Source organism: Eptatretus burgeri, chromosome 17, assembly GCF_056783735.1.
Source record: "Eptatretus burgeri isolate ZD-2024b chromosome 17, Ebu_testis_v1, whole genome shotgun sequence".
Classification (NCBI taxonomy): Eukaryota; Metazoa; Chordata; class Myxini; order Myxiniformes; family Myxinidae; genus Eptatretus; species Eptatretus burgeri.
Window position 1 is genome coordinate 777,167 of NC_140977.1, and position 19,572 is coordinate 796,738.

The 19,572-nt window shown below is 42.6% G+C and overlaps 1 protein-coding gene across 1 annotated transcript in view; it reads right to left on the minus strand.

Moving 5' to 3' along the window:
- Nucleotides 1-11,936, minus strand: part of LAMA5 (laminin subunit alpha 5) — a 406,222-nt gene extending 394,286 nt beyond the window's left edge. Inside the window, exon 1 of the mRNA XM_085862975.1 lies at nt 11,643-11,936. Within this exon, the coding sequence (XP_085719101.1) occupies nt 11,643-11,891 (249 nt within the window). The 5' untranslated portion in view covers nt 11,892-11,936. The remainder of the gene's footprint in view (nt 1-11,642) is intronic.
- Between the last annotated feature and the right edge of the window lie 7,636 nt (nt 11,937-19,572).

The window sequence follows — 19,572 nt, forward strand, 5'->3', positions numbered from 1 at the left end:
TATGTTTTTTACAGCTGATTAATTATTCTTCATATTGGTTCGAGGTTATGTACATCAAGACTTATTTATGTGCCTAAAAACAAACTTCCTTCTAAATTTGGTATAAATTGCTTTTTCAGAATGTTGACGTAATGGCAGCTGCATGCTTCGTCAATCAACTGAATGGATGTGGTTCATCAAAAGTGCGTCATGTTGAAGAAGAAATTAATTGCGACCATCATCTCCTGCAACCTAAAGTAGGAATATGATCTAAATATAAAACCTGCAGGATCTGCCTGAATCAGCCACTGGAGAGCCATCTGTACAATGTCATCACAACTGTGTATCTGGATATGTGTACAAACGAAATGTCACTAATCATCTGGCTCATTTGCGCAAAACAAACTCTGGACGTGCAGATGTTGATAAAGTAGAACCAAAGAGTTTACATAGAAGTGATGTATTCGATTTTTAGAGAGCATCGTCTTTGTCCAAAAGTGAAAGAGTGGACACTTTCATCCATCCATCCATTGGGACCATACTCTGTACAGAGTGTTGGTGCTGCCTAAGCAGTCTCCTTGGCTATTGGGCACAATCCTGGATGGGTCACTAGTCCGACACAGGAATACCAGCAAGCTGGCACTCATTTTGCCGACCTCAGAAGGATGACAGGCAGAGTCAACCCCACCTGGTATTAATTCAACAGCCAAGGGGGATTTGAGCTCAGGATCCTGGGATCCCAAGCCCACCACCCTAACCATGAAGCAAACACCAGGCATATACACTACAATGACATCCTAAAACACCGATCAAGCAGTGTAAACTGGCAATCATGACACAAAAGAGGAAAAAGAGGATGGTGCCAAGTACAAACAGTACATATTACATATTTGCAATCAGCGCAATGATGAATGAGCAGCAACTGTGTGCAAGCGAATCACAGGTGCCATCAGTGACCTGCATGTTGCGGACGCCCGGTGTCATCGGGGATGCTGGACTAACTTTCTCAAATTATCTACACCGAGATCAAGGGTTGATGCTGAGATGCAGAACTTTGCCTTTGTTGAGCCGTGGCAACGCCACGAGTATTGAGAGGGATAAAATACGTATTGCGGTTGGTCTGTACAACATGTAACAGGAGAACGATGGTCACGCTTTGAGACTGTGCGATCATTACATCTCGTTTGATCTGAGTGTGACGATATGAATGTTTGCATGCATGGAGTTGCCAAACAAATCACGAAAGAGTGCCTTACAGTCACGAAGAAACCAAGAAACCTATTACAAACGAATAAACCAGGAGACAGCAGGGGAACGTGTTCACGAAACCCTCAGCTATATCTTATCAAATGTATCAAGGAGGTTTCAGGATTCTTTTCCTGCTATCATGATTGGTAATATCATCACTCATGTTTGGTGTTGTCAGGCTACTGATCTGCACATAGCTTTGGGAGTTATGCACAAGTCATTGCTCGATCATAACTTCACAAGTACAATCAATATATGTTGTTCTTAATGATGAGGTCTCTGTTGATTCAAGTATTGAGCTGCAGTTGCAGTTTCCAGAAGTGACTGCAACTTGTGTCCTGATCAGTCTCAGCATAATGGTCTCAAACAGGTAGTAGTGGCAGACAACTTCGACGGTGAGATTGCATCACAAAATTGCAAGTTATCTTGTCATTGCCTTGCGATGATATTTGTTCAAGTGTCTGAGAAAGATCAAACGATTGTAAGGTCTACAGTACGACATGTATCCAATCTTCAGATGAGTCAACCGATTGAATATGATGTCCCTGCAGAGAAGTGCAATGGCTCTAAAAAGCCAACCATGCCTCAAGCAGCTTCGCTCAAGTCCGTACTTTCACTTGCTTTCGTAGTGGCAAAGACTGTGGCAGTGGGAACCGCTCATGAAGCAGATTTTGCCTTTCTCCATGACGTATCGTTGACAGAGTCATGTCCCGAGTGCAATGGCTATAACACCAGGCTGTGTCAAGAGGCATGTTGGACTGTCAAACCAACGACTTGTGTCTCATATCTTCCTGGATGCAGAAAAGACGTTACGTCCCGTTTTGCAACAAGATCTGCATTGTATTTTGGATTTGGCATTGTTCTTGAGGATCTCGGCCAGAGAAGCAGGACCACACGGATGCGAGTCGATATTCTTATCAAACCAGTCATGATGATGATGTTTTGTAGGGCCTCACATGAAGGTGATTGGCCACTACATGTTGAGGCAGTGGAGGCCATGCTACCAGATCTCTTCACTGCAGGCCATCACAACTATGCGAGATATGGCCTGTTCTACTTCCGTTCCCTGGGCCACATGCCAACAGAAGATGTGAAACCATTTATGAGGGGGGATCAAACTTTGTGCCACATTCCAGGAATATGGAATGGCACGTGGTCAGATAAGTATATTGAATGTACATGGATGCGTCATGGCCATGGTCTATCAGGTATCATTGGCATCACCATGCACCCGTCATCCCATGCTCAATATTTCAGCATCGAGTATGCATGCCTGTACAGTGATTACAGCGGATGTCCAAAGCCTCTGTAGTGAGAAACACAACAAAATCAAGACTTCACATGCAGAAGAAGCACATGCAAGGATCCGAGCAGGTGAAAAGGACAGTAGCACAGTGCGTCAAGTTCTTGAAATGAGTCTCAACGCTCTTGACCCTGATACCCACCCAGAGGCCCTGGTGATTATTGTGACCAGCCAAGTTGCACCGCCTGAGATCAATCATGATGATTGCATCACCATCGGAAAACAGCAGCTCAAGGACTTCGAGGCTCAGTGGCCCGAGCCATTCTACAAGAAGGTTTCTAAATTAGAAACCACTTTTGCCATGAAAAGGAAACACGTCACTGTTGGCGAGTTTCCCATATACAAACCAGAGGACATATATGCCAGAGTGATTGGTCTTCTCGTGAGCTGTCGCGAGATAAAATTAAACGATGTGCTGGCCTGTGAGCCAGCTGCCTATCCGCCACCAATGTTGAAAACACGGCCCCATGCGCATTGCCGAGAACAAGTCAACACTGCAGAAGAACCTCCAGGATGAAGTATCAGCCAGAACTGCATCCAATCTAGCAGTTGTTGTCGTTCACGCTTCTGCTTCACAATGGAACTTTGACCGGCCAATCATGGACACAGTCTGTGACTTCATAACTAGCGTAAAATGTGTGATTCACACCAAACTGCGTGAACAGCATTCCTCCCTTGTATTCAATAAGTACTACGACGAGCCTCACTCGACAACTGCGCTCAAGTTCAAGCAGAGTTCACAAGCTGACACCGGACATCCCCACGCCTGTGAAATCTGTTGTATTGACTGTCACGAGAACAAAAAAACAACTGATGGTGAATGCATTGCTGAGTGACAGACAATTTGAAGAGGTACAGTGTATGTGATGGTACACACTGAAGAGGTACAGTGTATGTGATGGTACACACTGAAGAGGTACAGTGTATGTGAAGGTGCACACTGAAGAGGTACAGTGTATGTGAAGGTACACACTGAAGAGGAACAGTGTATGTAAAGGTGCACACTGAAGAGGTACAGTGTATGTGAAGGTGCACACTGAAGAGGTACAGTGTATGTGATGGTACACACTGAAGAGGTACAGTGTATGTGATGGTACACACTGAAGAGGAACAGTGTATGTGAAGGTACACACTGAAGAGGTACAGTGTATGTGAAGGTACACACTGAAGAGGTACAGTGTATGTGAAGGTGCACACTGAAGAGGTACAGTGTATGTGAAGGTGCACACTGAAGAGGTACAGTGTATGTGATGGTACACACTGAAGAGGTACAGTGTATGTGATGGTACACACTGAAGAGGAACAGTGTATGTGAAGGTACACACTGAAGAGGTACAGTGTATGTGAAGGTGCACACTGAAGAGGTACAGTGTATGTGAAGGTGCACACTGAAGAGGTACAGTATATGTGAAGGTGCACACTGAAGAGGTACAGTGTATGTGAAGGTGCACACTGAAGAGGTACAGTATATGTGAAGGTGCACACTGAAGAGGTACAGTGTATGTGAAGGTGCACACTGAAGAGGTACAGTGTATGTGAAGCTGCACACTGAAGAGGTACAGTGTATGTGAAGGTGCACACTGAAGAGGTACAGTGTATGTGAAGTTGCACACTGAAGAGGTACAGTGTATGTGAAGTTGCACACTGAAGAGGTACAGTGTATGTGAAGTTGCACACTGAAGAGGTACAGTGTATGTGAAGGTGCACACTGAAGAGGTACAGTGTATGTGAAGTTGCACATGTGAATGTATGTGAACACTGAAGAGGTACAGGTACAGTTCACCAATAATACTGGGGACATCTTAACATGTGAAGGTGCACACTGAAGAGGTACAGTGTATGTGAAGGTGCACACTGAAGAGGTACAGTATATGTGAAGGTGCACACTGAAGAGGTACAGTGTATGTGAAGGTGCACACTGAAGAGGTACAGTGTATGTGAAGGTGCACACTGAAGAGGTACAGTGTATGTGAAGTTGCACACTGAAGAGGTACAGTGTATGTGAAGGTGCACACTGAAGAGGTACAGTGTATGTGAAGGTGCACACTGAAGAGGTACAGTGTATGTGAAGGTACACACTGAAGAGGTACAATGTATGTGAAGGTACATACTGAAGAGGTACAGTGTATGTGAAGGTGCACACTGAAGAGGTACAGTGTATGTGAAGTTGCACACTGAAGAGGTACAGTGTATGTGAAGGTACACACTGAAGAGGTACAGTGTATGTGAAGGTACACACTGAAGAGGTACAGTGTATGTGAAGGTACACACTGAAGAGGTACAGTGTATGTGAAGGTACACACTGAAGAGGTACAGTGTATGTGAAGGTGCACACTGAAGAGGTACAGTGTATGTGAAGTTGCACACTGAAGAGGTACAGTGTATGTGAAGGTACACACTGCAGAGGTACAGTGTATGTGAAGGTACACACTGAAGAGGTACAGTGTATGTGAAGGTGCACACTGAAGGGGTACAATGTATGTGAAGGTACACACTGAAGGGGTACAGTGTATGTGAAGGTACACACTGCAGAGGTACAGTGTATGTGAAGGTACACACTGAAGAGGTACAGTGTATGTGAAGGTACACACTGAAGGGGTACAATGTATGTGAAGGTACACACTGAAGGGGTACAATGTATGTGAAGGTACACACTGAAGGGGTGCAGTGTATGTGAAAGTGCACACTGAAGAGATGTAGTGTATGTGAAGGTGCACACTGAAGAGGTGTAGTGTATGCGAACGTGCACACTGAAGAGGTGTAGTGCATGTGAAGGTGCACACTGAAGAGGTGCAGTGTATGTGAAGGTGCACACTGAAGAGGTACAGTGTATGTGAAGGTGCACACTGAAGAGGTACAGTGTATGTGAAGGCACACACTGAAGAGGTACAGTGTATGTGAAGGTGCACACTGAAGAGGTACAGTGTATGTGAAGTTGCACACTGAAGAGGTACAGTGTATGTGAAGCTGCACACTGAAGAGGTACAGTGTATGTGAAGGTGCACACTGAAGAGGTACAGTGTATGTGAAGTTGCACACTGAAGAGGTACAGTGTATGTGAAGTTGCACACTGAAGAGGTACAGTGTATGTGAAGTTGCACACTGAAGAGGTACAGTGTATGTGAAGGTGCACACTGAAGAGGTACAGTGTATGTGAAGTTGCACATGTGAATGTATGTGAACACTGAAGAGGTACAGGTACAGTTCACCAATAATACTGGGGACATCTTAACATGTGAAGGTGCACACTGAAGAGGTACAGTGTATGTGAAGGTGCACACTGAAGAGGTACAGTATATGTGAAGGTGCACACTGAAGAGGTACAGTGTATGTGAAGGTGCACACTGAAGAGGTACAGTGTATGTGAAGGTGCACACTGAAGAGGTACAGTGTATGTGAAGTTGCACACTGAAGAGGTACAGTGTATGTGAAGGTGCACACTGAAGAGGTACAGTGTATGTGAAGGTGCACACTGAAGAGGTACAGTGTATGTGAAGGTACACACTGAAGAGGTACAATGTATGTGAAGGTACATACTGAAGAGGTACAGTGTATGTGAAGGTGCACACTGAAGAGGTACAGTGTATGTGAAGTTGCACACTGAAGAGGTACAGTGTATGTGAAGGTACACACTGAAGAGGTACAGTGTATGTGAAGGTACACACTGAAGAGGTACAGTGTATGTGAAGGTACACACTGAAGAGGTACAGTGTATGTGAAGGTACACACTGAAGAGGTACAGTGTATGTGAAGGTACACACTGAAGAGGTACAGTGTATGTGAAGTTGCACACTGAAGAGGTACAGTGTATGTGAAGGTACACACTGCAGAGGTACAGTGTATGTGAAGGTACACACTGAAGAGGTACAGTGTATGTGAAGGTGCACACTGAAGGGGTACAATGTATGTGAAGGTACACACTGAAGGGGTACAGTGTATGTGAAGGTACACACTGCAGAGGTACAGTGTATGTGAAGGTACACACTGAAGAGGTACAGTGTATGTGAAGGTACACACTGAAGGGGTACAATGTATGTGAAGGTACACACTGAAGGGGTACAATGTATGTGAAGGTACACACTGAAGGGGTGCAGTGTATGTGAAAGTGCACACTGAAGAGATGTAGTGTATGCGAACGTGCACACTGAAGAGGTGTAGTGTATGTGAAGGTGCACACTGAAGAGGTGTAGTGTATGCGAACGTGCACACTGAAGAGATGTAGTGTATGCGAACGTGCAAACTGAAGAGGTGCAGTGTATGTGAAGGTGCACACTGAAGAGGTGTAGTGTATGCGAACGTGCACACTGAAGAGGTGTAGTGCATGTGAAGGTGCACACTGAAGAGGTGTAGTGTATGCGAACGTGCACACTGAAGAGGTGCAGTGTATGTGAAGGTGCACACTGAAGAGGTACAGTGTATGTGAAGGTGCACACTGAAGAGGTACAGTGTATGTGAAGGCACACACTGAAGAGGTACAGTGTATGTGTAGGTTTGCACTGAAGAGGTACAGTATATGTGAAGAGGTACAGTATACAGTATGTGAAGGTGAAGAAGCCATGACATGTAGGAAGCCATGAGATTTCGGAAGTCTTGACATGTAAGAAGAAGTCATGACATGTAAGAAGAAGTCTTGACATGTAAGAAGTCATGGCATGTAAGAAGAAGTCATGACATGTAAGAAGAAGTCTTGGCATGTAAGAAGAAGTCTTGACATGTAAGAAGAAGTCTTCGCATGTAAGAAGAAGTCTTGACATGTAAGAAGAAGTCTTGACATGTAAGAAGAAGTCTTGGCATGTAAGAAGAAGTCTTGGCATGTAAGAAGAAGTCTTGGCATGTAAGAAGAAGTCTTGGCATGTAAGAAGAAATCTTGGCATGTAAGAAGTCTTGACATGTACAAAGAAGTCTGGACATGCAAGAAGAAGTCATGACATGCAAGAAGAAGTCATGACATGCAAGAAGAATTATTGGCATGTAAGAAGAAGTCATGACATGTAAGAAGAAGTCTTGACATGTAAGAAGAAGTCATGACATGTAAGAAGAAGTCATGACATGCAAGAAGAAGTCTTGACATGTAAGAAGAAGTCATGACATGTAAGAAGAAGTCTTGACATGTAAGAAGTCATGGCATGTAAGAAGTCATGGCATGTAAGAAGAAGTCTTGGCATGTAAGAAGAAGTCTTGACATGTAAGAAGAAGTCTTCGCATGTAAGAAGAAGTCATGGCATGTAAGAAGAAGTCTTGACATGTAAGAAGAAGTCTTCGCATGTAAGAAGAAGTCATGGCATGTAAGAAGAAGTCTTGACATGTAAGAAGAAGTCTTGGCATGTAAGAAGAAGTCTTGGCATGTAAGAAGAAATCTTGGCATGTAAGAACAAGTCTTGACATGTAAGAAGAAGTCTTGGCATGTAAGAAGAAATCTTGGCATGTAAGAACAAGTCTTGACATGTAAGAAGAAGTCATGGCATGTAAGAAGAAGTCTTGGCATGTAAGAAGTCTTGACATGTACAAAGAAGTCTTGACATGCAAGAAGAAGTCATGACATGCAAGAAGAATTATTGGCATGTAAGAAGAAGTCATGACATGTAAGAAGAAGTCTTGACATGTAAGAAGAAGTCATGACATGCAAGAAGAAGTCTTGACATGTAAGAAGAAGTCATGACATGTAAGAAGAAGTCTTGGCATGAAAGAAGAAGTCATGATATGAAAGAAGAAATGACATGCAAGAATAAGTCTTGACATGTAAGAAGTCTTGACATGTAAGAAGAAGTCATGATATGAAAGAAGAAATGACATGCAAGAATAAGTCTGGACATGTAAGAAGTCTTGACATGTAAGAAGAAGTCTTGACATGTAAGAAGAAGTCTTGACACGTAAGAAGAAGTCTTGACATGTAAGAAGAAGTCTTGGCATGTAAGAAGAAGTCATGATATGAAAGAAGAAATGACATGCAAGAATAAGTCTTGACATGTAAGAAGTCTTGACATGTAAGAAGAAGTCATGATATGAAAGAAGAAATGACATGCAAGAATAAGTCTTGACATGTAAGAAGAAGTCATGACATGGAGGAAGAACGATATGTTGGATGAACTTGATCATGATGTGTAGGAAGAATAACATGTATGAAGAAGTCGATTATGACATGGAGGAAGAATGACATGTCGGAAGAATGACTTGACATGCAGGAAGAATGACATGACATGTCGGAAGAAGGATATCCTTTGTGAGAGCATCTGCTTGATTTTTTTTTTTATCGTTTTTTTTTGGTCTGATTTTACTCTCTCGACAACAACTGAAACTTGTATTCCATCCCAACCAGAAGAGATCGTCCATTATAAGATCGTGTTATCAGAGCACAAGATGTCACATGGTACAACTCCTGATTCAACTTGAAATGTATTCAATAATTTCACCACAAAATTATCATACTGCGTTTTCAGCAAGCTGTCAAAACAGCAATGTCAAACTGGGGGGGGGGGGAAGAGGTGGGAGCGGGAAGGGGAGGAGTGAGGGGAGGGGAAGAGTGAGAGGAAGTGGAGAGGGGAGGAGGGGGGAGAGTGAGAGGAAGAGGTGGAAAGGACGAGGAGAGGATAGAGAGCAGTCAGAAGGAATAGAGAGGGATCGGAGGGAATAGAGAGGCATCAAAGGGAATATAGAGGGATCAGAGGGAATAGAGAGGGATCAGAGGGAATAGAGAGGGATCAGAGGGAATAAAGAGGGATCAGAGGGAATAGAGAGGGATCAGAGGGAATAGAGAGGGGTCAGAGGGAATAGAGAGGCGTCAGAGGGAATAGAGAGGCGTCAGAGGGAATAGAGAGGCGTCAGAGGGAATAGAGAGGCGTCAGAGGGAATAGAGAGGCGTCAGAGGGAATAGAGAGGCGTCAGAGGGAATAGAGAGGCGTCAGAGGGAATAGAGAGGCGTCAGAGGGAATAGAGAGGCGTCAGAGGGAATGGAGAGGAGTCTGAGGGAATAGAGGCATCAGAGGGAATAGAGAGGCGTCTGAGGAAATAGAGAGGCGTCTGAGGAAATAGAGAGGCGTCAGAGGGAATCGAGAGGGATCAGAGGGAATCGAGAGGGATCAGAGGGAATCGAGAGGGATCAGAGGGAATCGAGAGGGATCAGAGGGAAGAGAGGCGTCAGAGGGAATAGAGAGGGGGCAGAGGGAATAGAGAGGCGTCAGAGGGAATCGAGAGGGATCAGAGGGAATCGAGAGGGATCAGAGGGAATCGAGAGGGATCAGAGGGAATAGAGAGGGATCAGAGGGAATAGAGAGGGATCAGAGGGAATAGAGAGGGATCAGAGGGAATAGAGAGGGATCAGAGGGAATAGAGAGGGATCAGAGGGAATAGAGAGGGATCAGAGGGAATAGAGAGGGATCAGAGGGAATAGAGAGGCGTCAGAGAGAATAGAGAGGAGTCAGAGGGAAAAGAGAGGAGTCAGAGGGAATAGAGAGGGATCAGAGGGAATCGAGAGGGATCAGAGGGAATAGAGAGGGATCAGAGGGAATAGAGAGGAGTCAGAGGGAATAGAGAGGGATCAGAGGGAATAGAGAGGGATCAGAGGGAATAGAGAGGGATCAGAGGGAATAGAGAGGGATCAGAGGGAATAGAGAGGGATCAGAGGGAATAGAGAGGGATCAGAGGGAATCGAGAGGCGTCAGAGAGAATAGAGAGGAGTCAGAGGAAATAGAGAGGCGTCAGAGGGAATAGAGAGGGATCAGAGGGAATCGAGAGGGATCAGAGGGAATAGAGAGGGATCAGAGGGAATAGAGAGGGATCAGAGGGAATAGAGAGGGATCAGAGGGAATAGAGAGGGATCAGAGGGAATAGAGAGGGATCAGAGGGAATAGAGAGGGATCAGAGGGAATCGAGAGGGATCAGAGGGAATAGAGAGGGATCAGAGGGAATAGAGAGGGCTCAGAGGGAATAGAGAGGCGTCAGAGGGAATAGAGAGGCGTCAGAGGGAATAGAGAGGAGTCAGAGGGAATAGAGAGGCGTCAGAGGGAATAGAGAGGAGTCAGAGGGAAAAGAGAGGAGTCAGAGGGAATAGAGAGGCATCACAGGGAATAGAGAGGGATCAGAGGGAATAGAGAGGTGTCATAGGGGATAGAGAGCGGTGAGAGGCAACAGAGAGGGGTCAGAGATGGAACAGAGAGGGGTCAGAGATGGAACAGATAGGGGTCAGAGGTGAAACAGAAAGAGGTCAGAGGAAATTAGAGAGGGGTCAGAGGGAATAGAGAGGCATCACAGGGAATAGAGAGGGATCAGAGGGAATAGAGAGGGATCAGAGGGAATCGAGAGGGATCAGAGGGAATAGAGAGGGATCAGAGGGAATCGAGAGGCATCAGAGAGAATAGAGAGGAGTCAGAGGGAATAGAGAGGGATCAGAGGGAATAGAGAGGCGTCATGGGGGATAGAGAGCGGTGAGAGGAAACAGAGAGAGGTCAGAGGTGGAACAGATAGGGGTCAGAGGTGGAACAGAAAGGGGTCAGAGGTGGAACAGAAAGGGGTCAGAGGAAATTAGAGAGGGGTCAGAGGCAATAGAGAGAAGCCATCGTGAGTGGTGAGGAGTCAGAGGAAGTAGATGGTGGGAATGTGAGGAGGAGTGTGTAGAAAGGGGCTGTGAAGGAGTTCACACGGAGGATAATTGAGATTGTAATTCCTTATATTTTTCACCGACATCAATCCAAACGGTAAATCTTCTCGGAGATTAGACAAGGGGTGGGGGGGGGGTGAAACAAAGCAAGCTTGTTCAAAAAGAGCCACATTCCGTCCACAAGCTGGAAAAGTTCATTTAATTGTTTCGAAGTTTGTTTGAAGGAACTCGAAGCAGGAACGAAACCGTTTGTGAAAAGGAGAGAAGAGGTTGTGCAGCGAGTCCGGTTCGGATGGACTGGAAGTTCGAAAATTAGGAAAAAAAAATTTAATCTCGAGGTTTTGTTTGTAAAGGAAACTTACGAGACGAGTCGTGTGAATCGGAGGAAATTAACGAACTTTGTACAATAACAACCAAGAACCTCGAGTTCGAGGAAGAGGACTCACGCGTTTCCAAGTACAGGTGAGCGAACCGTTACCTGCACACACCAAGCCCGTGGAAACAAATTCGCTCACGTACCTGAATCGTTCTGGCGGGGTCTCCGGCAACGGGACCGGCGACCAATTTGCAGTACAAGTCTTCCCGAGCCTTTCCTCGCTCATCCTCTCCGCACGTGGCAGACGACCAGACCCGTTGTGCGCTCGTCGCCAGGTTAAAGTACGGAGGGTGGAGGCTGTGTCCCGAACCTGCACGACTCAAAGCTAATGTGGTGCACAGTAATGGGCACAGGATTTGGAGCCGGAGCGCGAAGTGACCGCGACTCGCCATGTCCGAACAGGGCACCGACTCGGCGTGACGTCAGTGCGCAATGGGCGAGCTGCGGGGCGCGTGACGTCACCAGGTGTGCACCCTCGGGGCGAACTCTCGCAATCGCGGTGAAAAATGGACAAATCGCCTACATCGAACGTCGACTGGAATTTATAGTCTCGAGGAGACGTGAGAAGAGGGACCAGTGTCAGAAATGAGGAATGCAAGCATGTCAGACAGTCGGCTTAATTCGAATAGGACATATTCGAATTGTCATGTACTCGATTTGTATTTGTCACGTGTCTGTTTGGATCACATTCAACAATAAAACTTCCATCATTTCAGAAGCGCTGCACCATGGAGCACGCTGATCATAATGTGAACGTTAAGCTGGCTATCGCATATGCTGTCATCCTCGTGGCACGCAACACTGGCAACCAGAGAGGAATGGAAATGCGCAGGGGCCAAGGGGTCCAGTTCTCACATTAAAAAGAACTTTATATTCATTGGTCGAAAGATCTCAAAATCCAACAGGTTATTTTCGTTTAAGGAAACACGGTCGGGCTTTACCATTGATACTTGGGTCTTGTACCACTCTCATATTAAACACTAGGGGTTCACCAATAATACTGGGGTCTTGTACCACTCTCATATTAAACACTCGGGGTTCACCATTAATACTGGGGTCTTGTACCACTCTCATATTAAACACTAGAGGTTCACCAATAATACTGGGGTCTTGTACCACTCTCATATTAAACACTCGGGGTTCACCAATAATACTGGGGTCTTGTACCACTCTCATATTAAACACTAGGGGTTCACCAATAATACTGGGGTCTTGTACCACTCTCATATTAAACACTCGGGATTCACCAATAATACTGGGGTCTTGTACCACTCTCATATTAAACACTAGAGGTTCACCAATAATACTGGGGTCTTGTACCACTCTCATATTAAACACTCGGGGTTCACCAATAATACTGGGTCTTGTACCACTCTCATATTAAACACTTGGGGTTCACCAATAATACTGGGTCTTGTACCACTCTCATATTAAACACTAGGGGTTCACCAATAATACTGGGTCTTGTACCACTCTCATATTAAACACTAGGGGTTCACCAATAATACTGGGTCTTGTACCACTCTCATATAAAACACTTGGGGTTCACCAATAATACTGGGGTCTTGCACCACTCTCATATTAAACACCAGGGGTTCCCCATTAATACTGGGATCTTGTACTACTCGAATATTAAACACTTGGGGTTCACCATTAAAACTGGGGTCTTGTACCACTCTCATAATAAACACGAGGGGTTCACCAATAATACTGGGGTCTTGCACCACTCTCATATAAAACACTTGCGGTTCCCCATTAATACTGGGGTCTTGTACCACTCTCATATTAAACACGAGGGGTTCACCAATAATACTGGGGTCTTGTACCACTCTCATATTAAACACTCGGGGTTCACCAATAATACTGGGGTCTTGTACCACTCTCATATTAAACACTCGGGGTTCACCAATAATACTGGGGTCTTGTATCACTCTCATATTCAACACTCAGGGTTCAGTATTAATACTAGGGTCTTGTACCAGTCTCATATTAAACACGAGGGGTTCACCATTAATACTGGGGTCTTGTACCACTCACCTATTAAACACTCGGGGTTCACTATTAATACCAGGGTCTTGTACCACTCTCATATTAAATACTTGGGGTTTACTATTAATACCCGGGTCTTGTACCACTCTCATATTAAACACTGGAGGTTCACTATAAATACTGAGGTCTTGTACCACTCTCATATTAAACACGAGGGGTTCACTATTAATACCAGGGTCTTGTACCACTCTCATATTAAACACTCGGGGTTCACTATTAATACCAGGGTCTTGTACCACTCTCATATTAAATACTTGGGGTTTACTATTAATACCCGGGTCTTGTACCACTCTCATATTAAACACTGGAGGTTCACTATAAATACTGGGGTCTTGTACCACTCTCATATTAAACAAGAGGGGTTCACTATTAATACCAGGGTCTTGTACCACTCTCATATTAAACACTCGGGGTTCACTATTAATACCAGGGTCTTGTACCACTCTCATATTAAATACTTGGGGTTCACTATTAATACCAGGGTCTTGTACCACTCTCATATTAAACACGAGGGGTTCACTATTAATACCAGGATCTTGTACCACTCTCATATTAAACACTGGAGGTTCACTATAAATACTGGGGTCTTGTACCACTCTCATATTAAACACGAGGGGTTCACTATTAATACTCGGGTCTTGTACCACTCACCTATTAAACACTCAGGGTTCACTCTTAATACTAGGATCTTGTACCACTCTCATAATAAACACGAGGGGTTCCCCATTAATACTGGGGTCTTGCACCACTCTCATATTAAACACCAGGGGTTCCCCATTAATACTGGGATCTTGTACTACTCGAATATTAAACACTTGGGGTTCACCATTAAAACTGGGGTCTTGTACCACTCTCATAATAAACACGAGGGGTTCACCAATAATACTGGGGTCTTGCACCACTCTCATATTAAACACCAGGGGTTCCCCATTAATACTGGGATCTTGTACTACTCGAATATTAAACACTTGGGGTTCACCATTAAAACTGGGGTCTTGTACCACTCTCATATTAAACACTAGGGGTTCCCCATTAATACTGGGGTCTTGTACCACTGTCATATTAAACACGAGGGGTTCACCATTAATACTGCGATCTTGTACTACTCTAATATTAAACACTTGGGGTTCACCATTAATACTGGGGTCTTGTACCACTCTCATATTAAACACTAGGGGTTCACCATTAATACTGGGATCTTGTACTACTCTAATATTAAACACTTGGGGTTCACCATTAATACTGGGGTCTTGTACCACTCTAATATTAAACACTTGGGGTTCACCATTAATACTGGGGTCTTGTACCACTCTCATATTAAACACTAGGGGTTCACCATTAATACTGGGATCTTGTACTACTCTAATATTAAACACTTGGGGTTCACCATTAATACTGGGGTCTTGTACCACTCTAATATTAAACACTTGGGGTTCACCATTAATACTGGGGTCTTGTACCACTCTCATATTAAACATGATGGGTTCACCATGAACAAGCAGCTCCACACACAGATGTTTACCTGACAGTGATGGTGCGGCGCCATCTTTTGGAACCATGAACAAGAAGCCGTCCTGTTCAGAGCGAACATCTGAAGTGTGTTTCCATAGGATCACAAAGTGCGCTTGTTCTCACTTAATGAATAGAGTACACAACTCGTTGCACAACTCTATAAAGTGCTGAGAAACCAATCAACTCGTGTACATCATCCAGATCATGCTGATACCAACGATGTGGTTTGTTGTTAACCGGAGGCTTGTTGCACCATGAGTACAAAACAATCAGCAAATGGAGGAATCTTAAATAGAATCAACATACCGAGTAATATTATATCCAATAAACATACCGAGTAATATTATATACAATAAACATACCGAGTAATATTATATACAATAAACATACCGAGTAATATTATATCCAATAAACATACCGAGTAATATTATATACAATAAACATACCGAGTAATATTATATACAATAAACATAGCGAGTAATATTATATACAATAAACATACCGAGTAATATTATATCCAATAAACATACCGAGTAATATTATATACAATAAACATAGCGAGTAATATTATATACAATAAACATAGCGAGTAATATTATATACAATAAACATACCGAGTAATATTATATACAATAAACATACCGAGTAATATTATATACAATAAACATACCGAGTAATATTATATACAATAAACATACCGAGTAATATTATATACAATAAACATAGCGAGTAATATTATATACAATAAACATACCGAGTAATATTATATACAATAAACATACCGAGTAATATTATATACAATAAACATACCGAGTAATATTATATACAATAACCATACCGAGTAATCTTATATACAAAAAACATACCGAGTAATATTATATACAATAAACATACTTAGTAATATTATATACAATAAACATACTTAGTAATATTATATACAATAAACATACTTAGTAATATTATATACAATAAACATACCGAGTAATACTAAATACAACAATAAACATACCGACTGATATTAAATACAATAAACATACCGAGTAATATTATATAGAATAAACATACCGAGTAATATTATATACAATAAACATACCGAGTAATTTTATATACAATAAACACACCGAGTAATATTAAATACAACAATAAACATACCGACTGATATTAAATACAATCAACATACCGAGTGATATTAAATACAATAAACATACCGAGGGGTATTAAATACAATCAACATACCTTGGGGTATTAAATACAATCAACATACCTTGGGGTATTAAATACAATCAACATACCGAGGGATATTAAATACAATTAACATACCTTGGGATATTCAATACAATTACCACACCGAGTAATATTGAATACAACAATAAACATACCGACTGATATTAAATACAATCAACATACCGAGTGATATTAAATACAATAAACATACCGAGGGGTATTAAATACAATCAACATACCTTGGGGTATTAAATACAATCAACATACCGAGGGGTATTAAATACAATCAACATACCGAGGGGTATTAAATACAATCAACATACCGAGGGATATTAAATACAATTAACATACCTTGGGATATTAAATACAATCAACATACCAAGGGGTATTAAATACAATCAACATACCGAGGGGTATTAAATACAATCAACATACCGAGGGATATTAAATACAATTAACATACCTTGGGATATTAAATACAATTAACATACCGAGGGATATTAAATGCAATAAACATACCGAGGGGTATTAAATAGAGTCAACATACCGAGGGATATTAAATACAATAAACATACCTTGGGGTATTAAATACAATCAACATACCTTGGGGTATTAAATACAATCAACATACCTTGGGATATTAAATACAATAAACATACCGAGGGATATTAAATACAATAAACATACCGAGGGGTATTAAATACAATCAACATACCTTGGGGTATTAAATACAATCAACATACCTTGGGGTATTAAATACAATCAACATACCGAGGGGTATTAAATACAATCAACATACCGAGGGATATTAAATACAATTAACATACCTTGGGATATTAAATACAATCAACATACCGAGGGATATTAAATACAATAAACATACCGAGGGGTATTAAATACAATCAACATACCGAGGGATATTAAATACAATTAACATACCTTGGGATATTAAATACAATTAACATACCGAGGGATATTAAATGCAATAAACATACCGAGGGGTATTAAATAGAGTCAACATACCGAGGGATATTAAATACAATAAACATACCTTGGGGTATTAAATACAATCAACATACCTTGGGGTATTAAATACAATCAACATACCGAGGGGTATTAAATACAATCAACATGCCTTGGGATATTAAATACAATTAACATACCGAGGCATATTAAATGCAATAAACATACCGAGGGGTATTAAATAGAATCAACATACCGAGGGGTATTAAATACAATCAACATACCTTGGGGTATTAAAGACAATCAACATACCGAGGGATATTAAATACAATCAACATACCTTGGGATATTAAATACAATTAACATACCGAGGGATATTAAATGCAATAAACATACCGAGGGGTATTAAATAGAGTCAACATACCGAGGGATATTAAATACAATAAACATACCTTGGGGTATTAAATACAATCAACATACCTTGGGGTATTAAATACAATCAACATACCTTGGGGTATTAAATACAATCAACATACCGAGGGGTATTAAATACAATCAACATACTGAGGGATATTAAATACAATTAACATACCTTGGGATATTAAATACAATCAACATACCAAGGGGTATTAAATACAATCAACATACCGAGGGGTATTAAATACAATCAACATACCGAGGTATATTAAATACAATTAACATACCTTGGGATATTAAGTACAATTAACATACCGAGGGATATTAAATGCAATAAACATACCGAGGGGTATTAAATAGAGTCAACATACCGAGGGATATTAAATACAATAAACATACCTTGGGGTATTAAATACAATCAACATACCTTGGGGTATTAAATACAATCAACATACCGAGGGGTATTAAATACAATCAACATACCTTGGGATATTAAATACAATTAACATACCGAGGGATATTAAATGCAATAAACATACCGAGGGGTATTAAATAGAATCAACATACCGAGGGGTATTAAATACAATCAACATACCTTGGGGTATTAAATACAATCAACATACCGAGGGATATTAAATACAATCAACATACCTTGGGATATTAAATACAATTAACATACCGAGGGATATTAAATGCAATAAACATACCGAGGGGTATTAAATAGAATCAACATACCGAGGGATATTAAATACAATAAACATACCGAGGGATATTAAATAAAATCAACGTGCCAAGGGGTATTAAATACAATCAACATACGTTGGGATATTAAATACAATAAACATACCGAGGGATATTAAATACAATAAACATACCGAGGGGTATAAAATAGAATTAACATACCGAGGGATATTAAATACAATCAACATACCGAGGGGTATTAAATACAATCAACATACCGAGGGGTATCAAATACAGTAAACATACCGAGGGGTATTAAATAAAATCAACAAACCGAGGGATATTAAATACAATAAACATACCGAGGGATATTAAATACAATCAACGTACTGAAGGATATTTAGTGTTTTGCATGGTTGGCCTGTGCGGCTGTTTTGCGTGGCTGACCTGTGCGGCTGTTTTGCACGGATGACCTGTGCGGCTGTTTTGCACGGCTGACCTGTGCGGCTGTTATGCACGGATGACCTGTGCGGCTGTTTTACACGGCTGACCTGCGCGGCTGTTTTGCGTGGCTGACCTGTGCGGCTGTTTTGCACGGCTGACCTGTGCGGCTGTTTTGCGTGGCTGACCTGTGCGGCTGTTTTGCATGGCTGACCTGTGCGGCTGTTTTGCATGGCTGACCTGTGCGGCTGTTATGCACGGATGACCTGTGCGGCTGTTTTACACGGCTGACCTGCGCGGCTGTTTTGCGTGGCTGACCTGTGCGGCTGTTTTGCACGGCTGACCTGTGCGGCTGTTTTGCGTGGCTGACCTGTGCGGCTGTTTTGCATGGCTGACCTGTGCGGCTGTTTTGCATGGCTGACCTGTGCGGCTGTTATGCACGGATGACCTGCGCGGCTGTTTTACACGGCTGACCTGCGCGGCTGTTTTGCGTGGCTGACCTGTGCGGCTGTTTTGCGTGGCTGACCTGTGCGGCTGTTATGCACGGATGACCTGTGCGGCTGTTTTGCGTGGCTGACCTGTGCGGCTGTTTTGCATGGCTGACCTGTGCGGCTGTTTTGCATGGCTGACCTGTGCGGCTGTTATGCACGGATGACCTGCGCGGCTGTTTTACACGGCTGACCTGCGCGGCTGTTTTGCGTGGCTGACCTGTGCGGCTGTTTTGCGTGGCTGACCTGTGCGGCTGTTATGCACGGATGACCTGTGCGGCTGTTTTGCACGGCCGAC